General features: G+C 42.0%; 1 protein-coding gene across 1 annotated transcript in view; it reads left to right on the top strand.

The window, feature by feature from the left end:
- Nucleotides 1-11,233, top strand: part of SMLR1 (small leucine rich protein 1) — a 70,030-nt gene extending 58,797 nt beyond the window's left edge. Inside the window, exons 2-4 of the mRNA XM_003121205.3 lie at nucleotides 4,004-4,084; nucleotides 4,798-5,047; nucleotides 10,799-11,233. Of these exons, the coding sequence (XP_003121253.1) occupies nucleotides 4,004-4,084; nucleotides 4,798-5,047; nucleotides 10,799-10,884 (417 nt within the window). The 3' untranslated portion in view covers nucleotides 10,885-11,233. The remainder of the gene's footprint in view (nucleotides 1-4,003; nucleotides 4,085-4,797; nucleotides 5,048-10,798) is intronic.

Below are 17,695 nucleotides of genomic sequence, written 5' to 3'. Positions count from 1 at the left end.
TCTTCTTTCGCTCCCACCTCCCATATACGTGTGAAGCTGAGTGCATAGGACATGTTCAAATTGTGATACGACTTTTGGCCCTTGAAAATTTGGGTCACAATACCAAGAATTATAGCATGGGATTGGCATGTGTACTCCTGGGAGTCATTCCTGCACTGTGACAGCTAACTATAACTCCACTGTATACAGAATTGAGTACAAACCACATAAACATCCCACTAACCTTAATGAACTGTGTCCCTAATGCATCTTCCCCCACACCTGTTCCCCAAATTTCCATGGCTGCTGCAACACATCCTGACACAAGGAGTGTGACAGAAGAGAACCTGAATGGAAAGAAACTGCCCTTATCAACTGCAATTAATGCATCTTTCATCTGCAAACTTTACAAAAACTATGACTGGTGTATGTAGCTTCAGTATCCTTCCCTTTGTCTTGGAAGGGTCCATGCAAATGAGGGGTGCCAAAATTTAAACTTCATCAGTTCAAATTATCATAAATCAATTCTGTTCTTATCTCTTATTTTATAAATGTGTTGATTGACCAACGTGCAAAGAGTGAAGGGAGAGAAAAGCTGAACTCAACAGAACTTCCATCACTGATGCTTCAAATCGGTTCAAGCAACAAATAGCTTTTGGTGTGTCAAAGTGCCCTCCTCCCCTAGAGAGCAAATATTCACCCCTATACACTTCCCAGAGAGCCACCCTCTCTGGTCGCAGCCTATTGTTAGTCACCAGAAACATCTGATTTGTATTCCCAACCCAGATAAGACAAGGAATCTGTGTCAAGTGGGCCTATTCCAATGGTCATTTTCCTATGAAAAAAATAACCCTGCAAAGAGTTTCATGAATGAGATGAGATCATTTTCCTATGAGCAAAATAACTTTGTAAAGTAGGATGGGCTGATACTTGGAGAATTTAATGAATCAGACAATGTTGGTGCTTCTTGAATTGCTGGGGCCAGCCTGTGCTAGCACTAGTTACAAAGAATAAAATAAAATCAAAAACAAACAAAAAAACCCACATAATTTCTTAGAATATTTACTTCCTATCCGCTGTTTCCTGTATGTATCTTAGGGGAGGGCATTATGTTCAGAGCCCCTGGGCAGATCTCCTTACCTAGTGGCCCAGATCCAAAGCATGTTCTGCAGACCCTCATCTCCTGATACTCTCCTGGTGAAAAGGACTCAATGGTCCAGTAAATTTGGGGCAGACTCATGCTCTTTCCCTCTTGGGGATTTACTATGCACCTACCAAATTCAAGGCTCTAAGAAACCTCCTGGTAAAGAAATCTACTTATTGTGGAATTCTCTACATTTTACTTAACCATTTTCCAAGCAATGTCTAATAAAATGTGGTAGAATTAGTTTCATAGGCCATACTGTGGGTATATTTTCTTGAACTATAGTCAGTGTTGTCATGTTTTTAGAACAGTGTCTCAAAAGCATATTTTCTACTACTTTTCCTTTTTCTCAATGAGTTCCAGCCACAGTAGGTCTACTTCTATATCTCCTCTCATGCCCAAAACATCCTGTCTCAGGAAGTTAGTGCTTACCTGGAACTCTGTTCCTCCAAATATGCACATGACTCCGTCTTTCATTCCATTCAAGTCTCTGATCAAAAGTCAGCTTTTCAGAGAAATCTGTAATGGACCGAATTGTGTCTCCCACCAAAATTCATATGTTGAAGCCCTGACCCCAAATATGAGTATATTTGAAGACAGAGCCATTTAGGGAGGTGATTAATGATAAATGAGATCATAAGGATGGGACCTTAATCCAATAAGGGTTGGTGTCCTTATAAGAAGAGGAAGAGACACCAGGACTGCTGGAGCACAGAGAAGGACCCATCTGAGAACACAGCCATCTACAAGCCAAGGGGAGAGGTCTCAACAGAAACCAACCCTTAGTCTTGGATGTCTAGTCTTCAGAACTGTGAGAAAATTACTTTCTGTTTTTTAAGCCACCCAGTCTGTAGGATTTTGTTACAGCATCTCTAGCAGGCTAATACACCTTTCCTGACCATCCATCAAATTAGCACTTCCTATTAGTCTCTTTTCTCCTTGTCCTCCTTTTTTTTTCCCCCGCAGAGCACGTATCACAATTTGACACTATGTATGTATATCTGAGGTTGAGAGCCAATAGGATATTGTGGATAAGTGTTTGGGCACTGGGTTCAAATTCCAACTCTGCCACTTTCTAGTGATGTGATTGATAGATTATGAAAACCCCAAGAGTTTTTTCATCTGTAAATGGCGATGATAGATATTGTTCTAAGATTGCAATGAGATAGAACATGGGAAGTGTCTACACTACTACCTGGAACAAGGCACTCATTCAATACCTCTTACCTACTATTGCTTATGGCTTGTCTGCCCCACGTGAATGTAAGTTCCATAAGGGCAGGGGCTTTGTCTTAACTATGGTCATGTTCACAGCCCCAAATCAGTGCCTTCATGGCGCATTTCAAGCCCTCAATAAATATTTGCTATATGAAATATGAATAAATGAAGGTCTGTGGATCTTTTCTCCAAGTCTACAAAGCATTTAAATTATTGTCCCTGCCATGTGTATCCTTTTTACTGAATGAGCACCTTATAACCTACTGCTGCCACATGATTTCAGAGCCCTTATTTTTGTATTGCCTGTAACCCTAGTGCCAAGTGATACTACTTTAATTGACAAAGGCTAATGAGCCAAGTTCAAAGGGGCAGTTTAAAAGGGCAGAGAATATAGGTTTTCCTATCCAAAGGCCCACACCGGAGCAGTCATTTACAGAGAGTGAAGCTTCGTCGGCAAAACATCACCCATGTAATTAAATCAGAGCACTGCATTTAAAATTGGTTAGTTTCGTTTCTACTTAATTTTTTTGTATTGGTTTGCAGCTCCAGATATCAGTCAATGGCACTTTAGCACATTTCCCTGATGGACTTCAGAATCTTCACTGCTCTGTGGCCTGCCATTGGAGTGAGTCACTCTTTATGGCTTCTTCAGATGAAGGCAGAATCCAAACTAGAGGCCTGGTGGGTTTGGTATCACCTTCCATAGGTCACAACTATCTAAAAAAGATCTTTTTTGTGCACCTGTCACTAAGAGTGTAATGGTGTAAAGTAGTTCCCCATTTGTATCATACTTTCCATGATACGAATGAGTATTCCCACTACATGGTAAAAAGCGAGGTAAAGAATTTGCTGTCGTTGCAGTAGAAGGTTGCACACTCTTTGGATCCCCACCCCAAATTCTGGTCCCTCAAATAAATAGACCATGGTTTCCAAATCTCCATCTTTCTCCCTGTGAGGCCTATTAAACATAACCCAAGCAGCCAGTTTGAATTTGGAAAAAGAGCTTCTCCTGATAAAATTTCTCAAGCACTAGAGGACATTGAACAAATTCTAGTGTCCAGTTTTCTAAAAGTTCTCAGGGATGCAGTATTTTTCATAATTAAGATAACCTTTAATACTAGCAGCAAATCAGCAGAAATTGAAACTTGAAAAGCAATACCCTTTGCAAGAGCTTAAAAATATGAAACACTTTGGGATAAATCTGATGGGAATCCAGTTACTGTTCATTGCTTAGGAAGCCAGCTAAGCATCCCACAGACTTTCCTCATTCTTATGATTTTACAGATTAGGGTGCTGACTTTATAGCTGGGACTAAGGCTTTGCAGGGCATGCAAAACCCTTGATGGAAGCATTCAGGAGGCACTGACAGCCACACGTCCCTAGTAGCATCTGCCAGCCACTCAGCAAGGCAGACACCAAGTAGCAATGGGAGACAGGGCAAGAACATGAGAAGAAAAATGAACCCAAGAAACGGACTGACTATTCCCCTCTCCCGATTTCCTAAATTCTCCAGAAGACCTTTCAATGTAGAAATGATTTCAGTTGGTTTTAGTTCAATAGACCAGTATTTCACATTTTTTTCCCTAACGCAGTCAATGGCAACTCAAGTCCATCCACAAGCCCATATCAACATGGTCTATTGCCCTTTTTGTCTTTTTCCAGAAACTTGGTCCTTACCACACTGCCCACATCACTATCATTCCAGGGGCACCCTCTACTGTTAATGCTGGGCTACAGGAAGGCGTAAGCAGGAGACAGAGGAAGTGCCAGCTACTAAAGTAACAAGCAAAACCTGATGTGTCCTTGGTAGAAAGAACTGGGATCATGTGACCTTCCATTCTTTCACTCTGTCCTGTGGCCCTTCTCGTTCTGTGGCTGCCTCCACTCTCGGAAGGCAGGTACCACGGCTTAGTCTGTTGTACACCCAGCTTCCAGTCAAGAGGCTGGGTTGTAGTAGAATTAAATGTATGTTGAATAACTGAATAAACCAGGGTACCTCTCAGAAAAGCACTCAGAGCGGGACATATTAGGCAATGTCTTTACATATGGAAAGACTGTTGTTTCTCCTTCCTCAATATTAGTTGTGTCAATTGTGCAGGAAGGAAAATTCACTTTTTTCCAGACACAGATACATTAACGTGGCTCTTAGGTAATTTTTTTCTCTGAAATTTAGAAAATGTAGGAAAAGTTCTTGCTACGGCTGGGACTATTTGGGTGGGATATGTATAACAACCACGTTTGCTTGAAGGCAGGTCCTTTTCACATCAGATACACTGAATACAAAGAAATCAGGGTCACCAGGGTGACCACCTGGTGTCACCCCCACCCTCCCCAGATAAATCCTCATCTCTGGAGTAGCCCTGGGGGGCATCACCTTTCAATTCCTCTATACTCTGCGGCTGAGTTACAGAGTAACCTGCGCAATCCTCTCAGAATTCATGGGGCTGTTTAAATAGAGCAAAGTCCACAAAAAGTTCCACTGGGACGTGCAGAGCAAAGGCCAGGGCCCCAGAGGAAAACAAAGGCGGACTCTGAGCAGAGCTGCCCTCATCGGGAGCCGGGCGTCTGTGGGATTGGCGATGAGCCCCGTGCTGCGGGAGTTCCTGAGGGAGCTCCCAGGCTGGTTCCTGCTCTCGGGGGTCTTCCTGCCTGTGACTTTGCTGCTCCTCCTTCTCATCGCCTATTTCAGGATCAAACTGATGGAGGGTGAGTGAGAAGCCACACAGGGCAGGGGTAAGAGGTCCTTTCTCACGGCACACATTTGGAAACGAGTCAATGTACTGTCTGTTTTTCTGGAAGGCTTGGAGCTACACATCTTTTAGACACCTGGGTGCTTCTCAGGGTATCTTTGTTGGTGAACATGACAAGGTTGGATCCTTCCAGCAGCGTGGATGGGGCTAGGCTCAAAGACCTGCCATGGGGACCCCTTAACAGCATCCCCTCACAGACAGCTGAACCATAAATCAGCAATTTGGACACGTGATGGCTTGTCTCTGTCCCTCAGGACAACAGACTCACAAACATTACAACAGGTTTCACATCTGCCCTCTCCACCTGACAGATGTGTGTGTGCCTGTGAGTGTGTGCACACAGGCTTGCTTCTCATCCTCTGAACTTCTAATAAGGAAAAATACTGAACGTTGTGCTAGCACATAGTGTTTGGCAAATGTCAAGCCCTAATAGATATTTTATGGCTTGGTGTGAACTTTGCATGAAACTGCAGTCTTCAGACACAAAAATAAAATTAAATTAAATTAAATTAAATTAAATTAAATTAAAAAAAATCCACCCTCCCCACAAACATACAAAAGGCAAAAAAGCTCAGAAAGCTTAAAGCAATTGGGCAGCTGGGTCTTGGATTGAGACTGTTTATTCTGCTGTAATGGAAATGAATGAAACTGCACTGCGACTTGATTGACTAAGTGTTAATAACATAACCAGCAAATGTTAGATGACTATGAGGTTAATAGCTCTTTTAGCAACATCAACCAAACCCAGTAATAGTTCTTAAGTTGGATGATGTATTAAAGTCCTAAAAAAGCAAATTTGAAAACCCCTCCTCAAATGATCCTTTGCTTCTATTTCCCGCTGGGATCTGTGCATCCTTTTTTTGGAGTCATTCCTGATTACATTTGCCACACAAACTTAGACTAGGCATGTTTTCATTTTATGTGGATCTGATCCCTTTCGTTCCATATTTTCCTTTCTTCTTAAAAAAAAGAAAAAGAAAAAAAAAAACCCTCTATTAACATGCAGCTTTTATAGTTCCTGGAGTTCCTGGAGTGGCGCAGTGGAAACGAATCCAACTAGGAACCATGAGGTTGTAGGTTCCATCCCTGGCCTTGCTCAGTGGGTTAAGGATCTGGCATTACTATGAGCTGTGATGTAGGTTGCAGACGCAGCTCGGATCTGATATTGCTGTGGCTGTGGCATAGGCTGACAGCTGTAGCTCCGATTCGACCCCTAGCCGGAACATCCATGTCCTGCAGGTTTGGCCCTAAAAAGCCAAAATAATAGTAATAATAATAATAAAAAAATTATAGTTCTTCCTGTAACTGTTTTCCTAAGGGCAAGTAGTAATATCTTTTCTCCAGTGTGAGGGCAAATGAGATCACTTGGCCCCAAATAAAATATCAGCAATTTGAATCTCTATCTAGAAGCTCCCACTTAAAAACTATAAACAGATGGTCACATGTCATGTCATTAATCTTCCAACCAGGGTGATGGCGAGTGTAATCATTCCTATTTTGCTCCTGCAAAGAAAGGGACCTTGAGGGATTAACTGGTATGTTCACAGAACCCCAGAGTCCTGCATCCTGAAACAGAAAATCATCTTTGTGCCTCACACGTCCTAGTCTGTCAGGCAAGAGAGGCATTTTTAGCTGTGATGGAAAGCATGCGGAGGTATTGTAATCATTCCACATTAATCCCTACACTTCAAGCCTTAGGAGGTAATGGTGCATGTAAATTTAATTAGTATGTAGAGAGCATCAATTTTCTCGCCAAGGAAGAAAGAAAATTCTCTCACATCCTGCACTCTTCAATCTGTGTCAGTTGCCTTGAGTAGCTCTTGACGGAGACGTCTGTGTCTCGAACATCCCATCGCCAAACCCTTCATCATCCACCGCCAGGGACATTTCATTCCTCCTCAGGATGTTTTGATTATCTCATCTCCCCAAGTCCTGAGATTCCCAAACTGTTACTTTTAGTGCCCCTCAAAATACCATCAAGCTGATCAAGAACGAACTGCTTGCTGAAATAACCAACACTGCTGAAAATAGTCACTATGGAAAAGAAATTGTGTCTACGGAATGCTTGAAAGTTGGTTTTTTTTTTTTTTTTTTTTTGTCTTTTTGCCTTTTCTAGGGCTGCTTCTAGCGGCATATGGAGGTTCCCAGGCTAGGGGTCTAATCGGAGCTGTATCCCATCAGCCTACACCACAGCCACAGCAACGTGGCATCTGAGCTGTGTCTGCGACCTACACCACAGCTCACCAAAATGCTGGATCCTTAACCCACTGAGTGAGGTCAGGGATTGAACCTGCGTCCTCATGGATACTAGTCCGCTGAGCCATGATGAGAACTCCTATGTATGTTTTTGTCATCAGTAATCAAAACAGTAACAGATAAGTATTTAGAAAAGTCAGAGTAAGTTAAGGGTTAGCAGAGTGAAATTGTGAAGATCTCAGACTTCAAAGTCAAACCAAATGGGCCTTTAAAATTGAAACCAAATTCCAGATCTGTAGCAATGGTCACACTAATTCACCCCCCTTGAAGTTTATTATTTCTATAAACTAGAAATAATAGCAGGACAAATCTGTAGGGTTGGTATGGCGATTAAGCGAGAAGATACATGCAAGGTTCTTAGCAGTGCCTCTTCTGAATAACTACTAGTCGTCATGACCCCTGCTGACATAAATTCTAAGAAGGCAGTGTTTGTGTCATTATAATAATAGCTATCATTAAAATATACCCCCAGTAGGATTTTCTGTGTGGCGCAGTGGGCTAAGGATCTGGCATTGTCACTGCAGCATCTTGGGTCACTGCTGTGGCACAGGTTCAATCCCCACCCTGGGAACTTCCACAGCCAAAAAACATATTTTTACCTAGTAGCCATTATTAAAATTAAAGATAAAATCATTTATCTTTATTTTAAAACAAAATTAATGATTTGAAATTAATAATTCAGGAATAACCCAAAGTCACTCACCTAGAAGCTGGTAGCCATGGGGTTTGAACTCTGGCTGTCTGGCTCCAGAGCTATCCCTCTCAGCCAAAACCCTACTCCTGGAGTGCTATACACAGAGCATATGTTCAGCAGGTATCCTTTTGACCAAGGCAAATAAACTTATCACCAACCTGAGCGCCAGCTGTGGGAGAATTTAAACAAGTCTAGGATTTTACAAAAGTTTTAAGAGGATTCGATTAGTCTCTTTCTATAACAGGGGTTATTATTGATGCTGGCGATTCCTCGGCATACAGACATAGCTCTGAGTCAAGGAGATTACATTTCATCTGTGGCCCAACAAGGAAAACTTCATTGCCTGCAGAATACTCGGCAATTATAATTTTCATGGCCACCTGCCTAAACTTACCTGTCCGATCACTCGGCACCCTCCTTCACAGAGCCGTGAAAATAAAATGATAACCAAATTGTAAGCTGTTTCAGGAGGATAAATTAGTTGCCTCGCTCTTTGCACTGTGCCTGGCACAGACATTTGGTTTCCAGGATAGATAATTCAGTGAGGAATGATGTTTCCTCTTGGTCTTTATCTCCTAGTTTTCCATTTTCCAGCTCTCTTATTTCAATATCATATGAAGGTTACACATTTTCACTTGTGTCCTGGCTTTTCATTCAAAGCCCCTGTTATGCAGTTAGCCTTTGGTAATTGAGAACAAAAGGGAAGAAATTACTTATGTGGCCTGGGCCATCTCAAGTAATACCTTGGAACGAGATAATCTATGTGGAAAGGCAGTGAAACTGAGCGGCTGAGAATGTGGGCTCTGGAATTAGTCTGCCTTGGATGGAATCCTGAATCCATCAGTTTGTACGATCTTGTGCAAATTGCTTCTTCTTCTTCTTCTTTTTTTTTTTTTTTTTGGTCTTTTTTTTAGGGCTGCACTTGAGGCATATGAAGTTTCCCAGGCTGGGTCTAACCGGAGCTACAGCTGCCAGCCTACGACACAGGCACAGCAATGCAGGATCTGAGCTGTGTCTGCGACCTACACCACAGCTCATGGCAATGCCAGATCCTTAACCCACTGAGCAAGGCCAGGGATCAAACCCAACTCCTCATGGCTTCTAGTTGGACTCATTAACCTTTGAGCCACTAAGGGAACTCCAAATTGCTTCATATTGACTTCTCTATGCCTCCATTTGCTCATCTGTAAAGTAAGAATAATAATGGTGACTACAACATAATTTCATTGCAAAAATTAAATGAGAGGATGCAAAGGGCTTTACTTTTCTTCCTTTCTTTTTTTTTTTTTTTTTCCAAGGACCATCACCTGCGGCATATGTAAGTTCCCAGGCTAGGGGTGGAATCAGAGCTACAGATGCTGTCCTATGCCACAGCCACAGCATGCGGGATCCAAGCTGTGTCTGCTACCTACACCACAGCTCACAGCAATGCCAGATCCCCAACCCACTGAGCAAGACCAGGGATTTAACCCGCATCCTCATGGATACTAGTCAGATTCATTACCCGCTGCACCACAACCGGAACTCCCCAAAGAGCTTTTCATGGTGTTTGGCACAGAAGTGATCAACAAACATTAGCTGTTAAATTTCGAGGCTCCTGTAACCAAAGACCTGTTAACCATCCAATGCATATGTACCCCCTCATCTGAGATGACAGGCAATGTGGAAGCAGAGAAGAATCCAGGTCAAGAAATGTGCATGTGTCTTGGAGTACATGGCATATAAATTGCCTGGCAAGGAATAAATTGGTTGGATTTGACTTGGGGGCAAAAAAGAACATTTTCAGGTTCAATTCTATAAATATGCATCATTTCCTATGAGACTATAAGGAATCTGGTCTCTGGCATGGATAATTTAATTAATAATACTTCTGATAATAAACTTTAAGAGTAAAAATCGTTTCAGTTATGCATGTTGGTGGCATTCAGGAAGAGAGATGTACTTTTTTTTTTAATGTAACCGGAAGATCTCAAAGGATACTTGTCAGGATCTCAGAGCTAAGAATCAAATTTACTACTGACAGAGAGGTAACAGGTGAAGCTACAGAACAGCTAAGAATACACAGAAAGATGATGCAAAACAAAGGCCAAAGGGAGGAGAATGATTGGGGGTGGGGGTCATGGAAAGGGGCCTTGTATCAAATATTACAGAGGAAGGGAACTGGTGCCACCAGATTTAGTAATTAGGACATCATTGATAAGTCAATATTTTAGTATAGTAGCTATATCTGAAGTTATATTTTAAGGAGTTGACGAGTGTATAAATGGTGAAAAGCTGAAACTCACTTTTCAGGAAATGATGCCAAAAGGTAAAAAGGAGACTAATTTGACTTGTCTGAAGACTACAAACACCCAAATTCATCTTTGGCGGGGAGGAGCAGGGACAGAAACCCTTATTTCCATATCCCCAGACCTTGGATTAGAGACATGTATAATAAATGCTTATTCAATGAGGGCATCTTAACTTGAAATTAACAATCTACTGATTACAAAATATACTTAGCATGTAACAACTTTTATTACAGTGGCAATGTGCCTCATCTAACTAGGACTGTTCTTTAGAAATAAGCATTTAGATTTGGGGGGGGGGCAGTGGTGAGGAGGGGAGGAGAGACCTTGCACTGGGCATGCTGTGATGACTATGGCTTCTGTAACTTGCCACCAGGGTAGAAGTGCTGGCCAACCACCCCTTAGGACTTGTAAATGACCTGTGGCACTTGGCTGCTCTCAGAGCACTAACTGTCATTCTTCCTTTCAGTTAATGAAGAACTGTCACAGACTTCCGATCGCCAACACAATCACGAGGCTGGCTCTTCCCTGAACCAGAGAAAGAAACGGACGTGACTGTTGGGGACTGATCAATGGCTAAAGCACAGTACGTTTCTACTGGTCAGAGAGCCACGGTCACTGGCTTAGCAAATAAAGTAGGTTAATAAACCAGAACTACAGCAAAACAGGAAGAATACTAAGATGCTTGCTCTGAACCATATTGGAAAGTGGCAGCTATTATCCAAGAGGAAGGCTATGAGACTCAGCTTAAATAGCAGTTCTTCAGAGAGTCCCAAGAAAGTAAGATTTGTTGGATGTTCTCTATGAACTGGATGTGTTGTAACTTTTTAATTTTTATAGGACCATGTCTGCTCTGAAGGGCATTATTTTCAAAATAAAATTCTTAAGTGTCATTATTATATAATCCCGTGGAAGCCCACATTATTGGAGGTGGAGGAAACTCTGGTAGAGATCAAATGAATACTCAAGGATGAATGCCTATGGATTCCCGCTAAGTTCCTACTTCCTCCTCTTGCAGCTCAGCAATGCTTAAACGACACCTTTTCAGGCATTATTTCTGGTTCTTGGTCTGCTTCTTGCCTTTTCCCAGTTGCTGTCACAAGTCCACTGTCACTGTGGGACTCCACAAAACAAGCAGTCTTCTGATACTAGGTATGGGTCACCGTGAAAGTAGTTTTCAGTGTGACACAACTTGGAAATACTGGTAATTTGGTGGGACAAAGGATACAATATCCATGGAATTCAGAGGGAGAATAATAACAAGACTTTGCCTCTAAAACCGAAACATCGGGGAGATGTTTTTAACTATAGAAAGAAGTCAACATTTCACTAACAGATTTCTTCTTTCGGTGGGAACTCCAAAGGGCCAGCATAGATAACCGACAAGAAACATTTAATTCAAAGTAGTTGTTCAAATAGTTTGTAATTACTACTGTGTTCTTCAGTTTTCTACTTAACAAAAGATACTTACATCTAAGTGTAAGTCTGGTTACATCCTAACGTTGGCATATGAATCTAATAGGCTATTTATTAGACTGATTATAAAATATAAGTTCCAGTAAGAAATGCACAGACTTCTGTAGTGTCATACGAACTTGCAAAAGATCCCACGGACGACTCAAAGCAAGAATGCAAATATCCAACACCAGATAATTTCTGTTCGCTCCCCCCGACCCTAAAATTCTTAATATGTATCCAGTGAGTTTTTAGCCTCCATTCTCACTTCTTGCATAATATAAAACTCACTGTTCAACTGGAGACACTCATTTCCATGGTTTATTGCATTTGATTACAATGGAAATGTCTGCTGGGGCTTCCAGACCGAGGTAATTTAGAATAACAGTGTGCGTGCCATATGGAAGAAATAACAATATTCTTGAAGTTCTGGGAGGGATCTTTTTTTATCCTCTGGTGGAAATCAACCTATGTAAAAGCGCTTTCTCTGAAAGAAGGTGCGAAAGGATGCATCGTATTCCCAGCTGCCAGCCAAATCTGTGGTTTGGACACCACCGTTTGTTCCACCTTCTTCTGGAAACGGGCACTCTGGAAGCCTGACTGTGGACTCTGGTGGAGGCATTCCACCACCGCTGCCTTACCAGGGAAAATGCACCTCAGCTACCATGGTAACAGAGGAGCCCTAAGCACCCATGTTTCCAGCGATAAGCATAACCAAGTCATTTAAGCAAGACCTGATTCCTTTGCTGCTCTTGCGTAAGATGAGGGTATAAGATATACATACATACATATATATATACACACACGACTGGGTCACTTGGCTGTACAGCCAAAATTGACAGAACATTGTAAATCAACTATAATAATTTTTTTTAAAAAAGATGAGGGTATAAGGAATTTCCAGTGAAATCATGAATAGAATCATGAATGGTTTTTACATGTATAATTTTCCCATGGAGAGACCACGTCCAAGGGTTTCACTACCATCTGCTTGAAGGCACTACTACTGGATTTGCTGGGTCCCTCAGACAGCACCACCAATCCACCTGCACCATCGTACCTTTGCCCTCCACAGGTTCAGGGTCGGTGTAAGATCTCCTTCCAGCATGTGCTGCCTGGCTTCTCTTCATCGCTGCTGCCACCTAAACCAGGCTGGTGGTCTCCTTACATTATCCAATACTCTGTTCCAAATGCAATGCTCCAAAGCCTTTCAACAGGGGCCAAAAACATTCCTACAACCCTAAGTGGCCTCACCTCAAAAGTTCCTAACCCAATTTCTAATATTCTAGTATCTGTGAGAACTCCCAATTCTGCTTCCCTGACTTGAGACCTTCAAAAAAACCCACATCAATGGGTGCTCTAAGTTCTGTTACATAGCCACTTATTCAATGAAAAAAAATTTTTTTTACAGCATTAACCCAAAGTTGTTAGTCCATATTATCTTTCTGTCTCAGCTGTTAGTCAATATTGTCTTTCTGTCTCTGGTTAACTGCATGGGTAATTTAGAATGTGGCACCGAGACACCACCAGTCCATGACCACTTCCTCATATTCTGAGCTTTTACATGTTGACAAAACAGAAAATGGGCCATGGAGGGGCACACATCATGTTCCCTAAAGTATTATTTGCAACCCTTTAAGAACAACTCACTTATAAGTAATTGAACAAGGTTAACAGCCTCCGGTACTTTCTAGATATAATTTAGTAGCAACTGGAAAAATCAAGAACAGATAAACATTTTCATATACCCACAGCAGCTTTCCTTGAAATCTTAAGTTCTGCAGCAAAATTGTATCTCAGAAGTTAGAGTTCAGAATGGTTAAACACATTATGGAAATAAATTTTCTGACTTATTTATAAAACGTTCGAATTTTCCAACAAATGCTCAAGAGTCTTGCTTTCTGACTTTATAATTAGTGTGCTAATCAGAAGGGCCTTGGAGTTTATCAGAATTTACGCAAAGGCATTCTCCCTGGCAAATGAGTGACAAATAGAACATCAACAGGAAATATGTATTCAAAACTATTTATTTATAATTACCACCAGATTGAAATTCTTTCCATTTAAAAAAATTTCAAATCCATATTCCAAAAACTAGATTCTTAAGGGCAGAGGTTCTTAACCTTTACTTAGGTAATAATGAAAACAAAAACAAAAAACAAAACCTCAAAGGGCTTCTTTAATTTTTTTTGCTTTTTAAGGGCCGCACCCACCACCTATGGAGGTTCCCAGACTAGGGGTCAAATGGGAGCTACAGCTGCCGGTCCACGCCACAGCCACAGCAATGTGTTATCTGAGCTGCGTCTGTGGCCTACACCCACAGCTCAAGGCAACGCTGGATCCTTAACCCACTTAGCAAGGCCAGGGATCGAACCCGAGTCCTCATGGCTACTAGTCAGGCTCGTTTCCACTGAGCCACAACGGGAACTCCACTTTTGAGAATTTAATGAAAACCAGGAATCATGTTTTTATAAGAAAAATGCATATCCCCATGCAGATACTGGGGGAAAGCCTAGCTCCTTGAAGTCCATCGGGGAGTCTATAGTTAGGAAGATGGAGCCGGAGTCTCCAGAAAGGCCATCTTAGTTGCCATACAGCAGAGGATGAGCAGACCATAAGCGTTCCTGACATCGAAGGGCTCCCAGGAAATCCAAGTCCACTTCAAAGCCGAAACCTTCCCTACAGCCTCCCAGGTATCCTAGCTCTCAGTGGCTCGGAGTTCAATTAGGCAAAGCCCTCACAAGAGTACACAGCAGGTAGGCAGTTTCTCCCATAATTTGCTTTTGGTGGATTAACCCGCATACAGTGCTGTGAGTACATATAGTGATAACTTTGTTTTTTTGTTTTTTTTGGAGGGTATTACTGTGCCAGGAGCTCCACAAGACACTTTATACATTTTTAATTCATCTAACCATGAAAATATCCTTCTATTGAGATGTATGATTATGCTCACTTTGCAGATGTATAAGTACCTTCATTAAAGTTACATGGTTCAATTACCCTGAGAAGTGGATTCAAATGCCCATCTGTAGGATTCTGAAACCAGTGTTTTGGAGGCAAATACTTTATGTGACTTCAAGCTACTATAAACCTAATTTGGCATCATGACTATACATAGGACCAGTGTTTTTGACCCCGTGGCCTAGGGTCAGGAGTTTGACACCTCAGTTGACCATGTTCTCTTCCTGGGCCAGTGCTCCACTGTGGCCCGATTCCAGCAAATATGTGAACAGGTGCACACAAGGAAACATGCAAGTCTACGTAGACGTCTGTAAAAATAGTCAAGTGTATTTCATTGTCTCAGCAGTGACATTTGCATGTCCTATTTCTTTTCTTTTCTTTTTTTTTTTTTTTTTTTTTTTTTGTCTTTTCTAGGGCTGCACCCACGGGATATGGAGGTTCCCAGGCTAGGGGTCTAATCGGAGCTGTAGCTGCCGGCCTGTACCACAGCCACAGCAACGCAGGATCTGAGCCACATCTGCGACCCACACCAGAGCTCACAGCAACACCAGATCCTTAACCCACTGAACAAGGCCAGGGATCAAACCCGCAACCTCATCATTCCTCATCATTCTTAGTCAGATTCGCTAACCACTGAGCCACGACAAGAACTCCCGCATGTCCTATTTTCTAAACGTAAGGGTTAGCAAGTGTGTAAGACTCTGCTGGAAACTGACCAAAGCACCATACAACACAAGAGCAATGTACTCTCTCACAATACACACAACTTTTTTTTTTTTTTTAAACAGGGGCTTTGTGACTTTTCCCAGTTGTTTCCTTTATTTTTTAAATTATTATAATTGATTCACAACATTCTGTCAGTTTCTGCTGTACAGCAAAGCGACCCAGTTATACATTTATATACCTTTTTCACATTATCCTCTATCATGTTCCATCACAAGTGATTAGATATAGTTCCCTGTGCTATCCGGCAGAATCTCATTGCTTACCTATAGGCTTTTATCAATAGAATATTTTAACAGAATGATATAATGAACCCCCATTTGCCACTGCAGCAATTATCAACTCATGGCCAATCTTGTTTCACCTAAAGCACAACTCACTCCCCCCTATCCTCCTGTTAAATTCTCAGACATTATATAATTTTTTGTTTTTTTTTTTTTTTTGTCTTTTTGTCTTTTGTCGTTGTTGTTTGTTGTTGTTGCTATCTCTTGGGCCGCTTCCGCGGCATATGGAGGTTCCCAGGCTAGGGGTTGAATCGGAGCTGTAGCCTCTGGCCTACACCAGAGCCACAGCAACTCGGGATCCGAGCCGCGTCTGCAACCTACACCACAGCTCACGGCAACGCCGGATCGTTAACCCACTGAGCAAGGGCAGGGACCGAACCCGCAACCTCATGGTTCCTAGTCGGATTCGTTAACCACTGCGCCACGACGGGAACTCCAAGACATTATATAATTTTATCCATAAATAAAGGAAAACTTTAATGAACTCCATGCTCGGCAGTAGTTATGCTACAGTTTGCTTCATTGCCGGAGTCCTGGTGATAATTACTCCATGAACTGTGGCCTCTGCACATCATCAAGAAAAACGGGAGTTACTCAACAGTGAAATGCCCCAGATCCACCAACCGTATACTTTTTTTAAACAATCTCATTTTTTAATCACGCTATGGCCCATAGGAAATGTATTGCTCTGTTTCCTGTGTTCCACACAGGATTGCTGGAAAGCTTATGTGAAATACTTATAAAACCCCTATACAATTAAAATTATTACTTTTCACCCCCAAATTACTTTGTTCTTAAACAATTAGCACCTGGATGTCTCACCTAGTGAAACTTGTTGACCTACTTCCTTATCATTTAGGGTTTTGTAAGCTCAGTTCACAGAATGAGATAACATTCTGAGAATTATTTTGCAAGAAATACAAAATACTAAAACAAAGTCCTGCTGCCATAGTCACAGGTGGCATGATCAGCACTGTTCCCAGCTGCTCTTTGGGTACCAAGCACCCCCAGCCACTTCAGACATCTCTGGGACCCCAAACTCTGTCCTTGCCATCTCAGCTGGTAAAACTGAGCGCTGGCTGAACACTGCTTTTCCTCTTCCATCAGAGCTGCCACAGACATACTTCCTATCATCAGAAATATGGAACGACATGGTTCTCAATAAACACTGGCAAGGTCAATGTTTATTTTTTTTGTTTTGTTTTTGTTTTTAATGGCCACACACAAGGCATACGGAAATTCCCGGGGCCAGGGATTGAATCCAAGCCTGGCCTGTGACTTACACCGCAGCTGCAGCAATGCCAGATCCTTTAACCCACTGTACTGGGCTGGGGATTGAACCCACACCTCTGTAGCAACCAGAGCCACTGCAGTCGAATTCTTAACTTACAGCACCGTAGCGGGAACTCCGATCTCTGCTTTAAATACAGATGTTTATACATACATGCTTTCTGATGAAAAATAAATTAACAGAATTACATTTGGTTCCATAATGTTTCTAAGGCTTGACTTGCTGAAGAAGGATTCCCCAGAGAGGAATTGTTTTTATTTTTTATTTTTTGTCTTTTATAGGGCTGCACCTGCCACATATGGAGGTTCCCAGGCTAGGTATCCAATTGGAGCTGTAGCCACCATCCTACACCAGGGCCACAGCAACACGGGATCCAAGCCACATCTGCGACCTCTACCACAGCCCACGGCAATGCCAGATCCTTAATTCACTGAGCAAGGCCAGGGATTGAACCTGCGTCCTCATGGATGCCAGTCAGGTTCGCTAACTGCTGAGCCACGACGGGAACTCCCAGGAATTGTTTTTATAATAATTCTAAAAATAATGAGAAAGACCTTTCACAAGGTGAGAGATCGTTTAGTGGGAACAGATCCCAATGACAGTTATTTAAATTACACTGAACATACTCATTTTGAATAACTAGGGAAAGACA

The sequence above is a fragment of the Sus scrofa genome, chromosome 1, assembly GCF_000003025.6.
Source record: "Sus scrofa isolate TJ Tabasco breed Duroc chromosome 1, Sscrofa11.1, whole genome shotgun sequence".
Lineage (NCBI taxonomy): Eukaryota > Metazoa > Chordata > Mammalia > Artiodactyla > Suidae > Sus > Sus scrofa.
The sequence above is the reverse complement of the archived record's forward strand: the minus strand, read 5'-3'. Positions and strand labels throughout refer to the sequence as shown.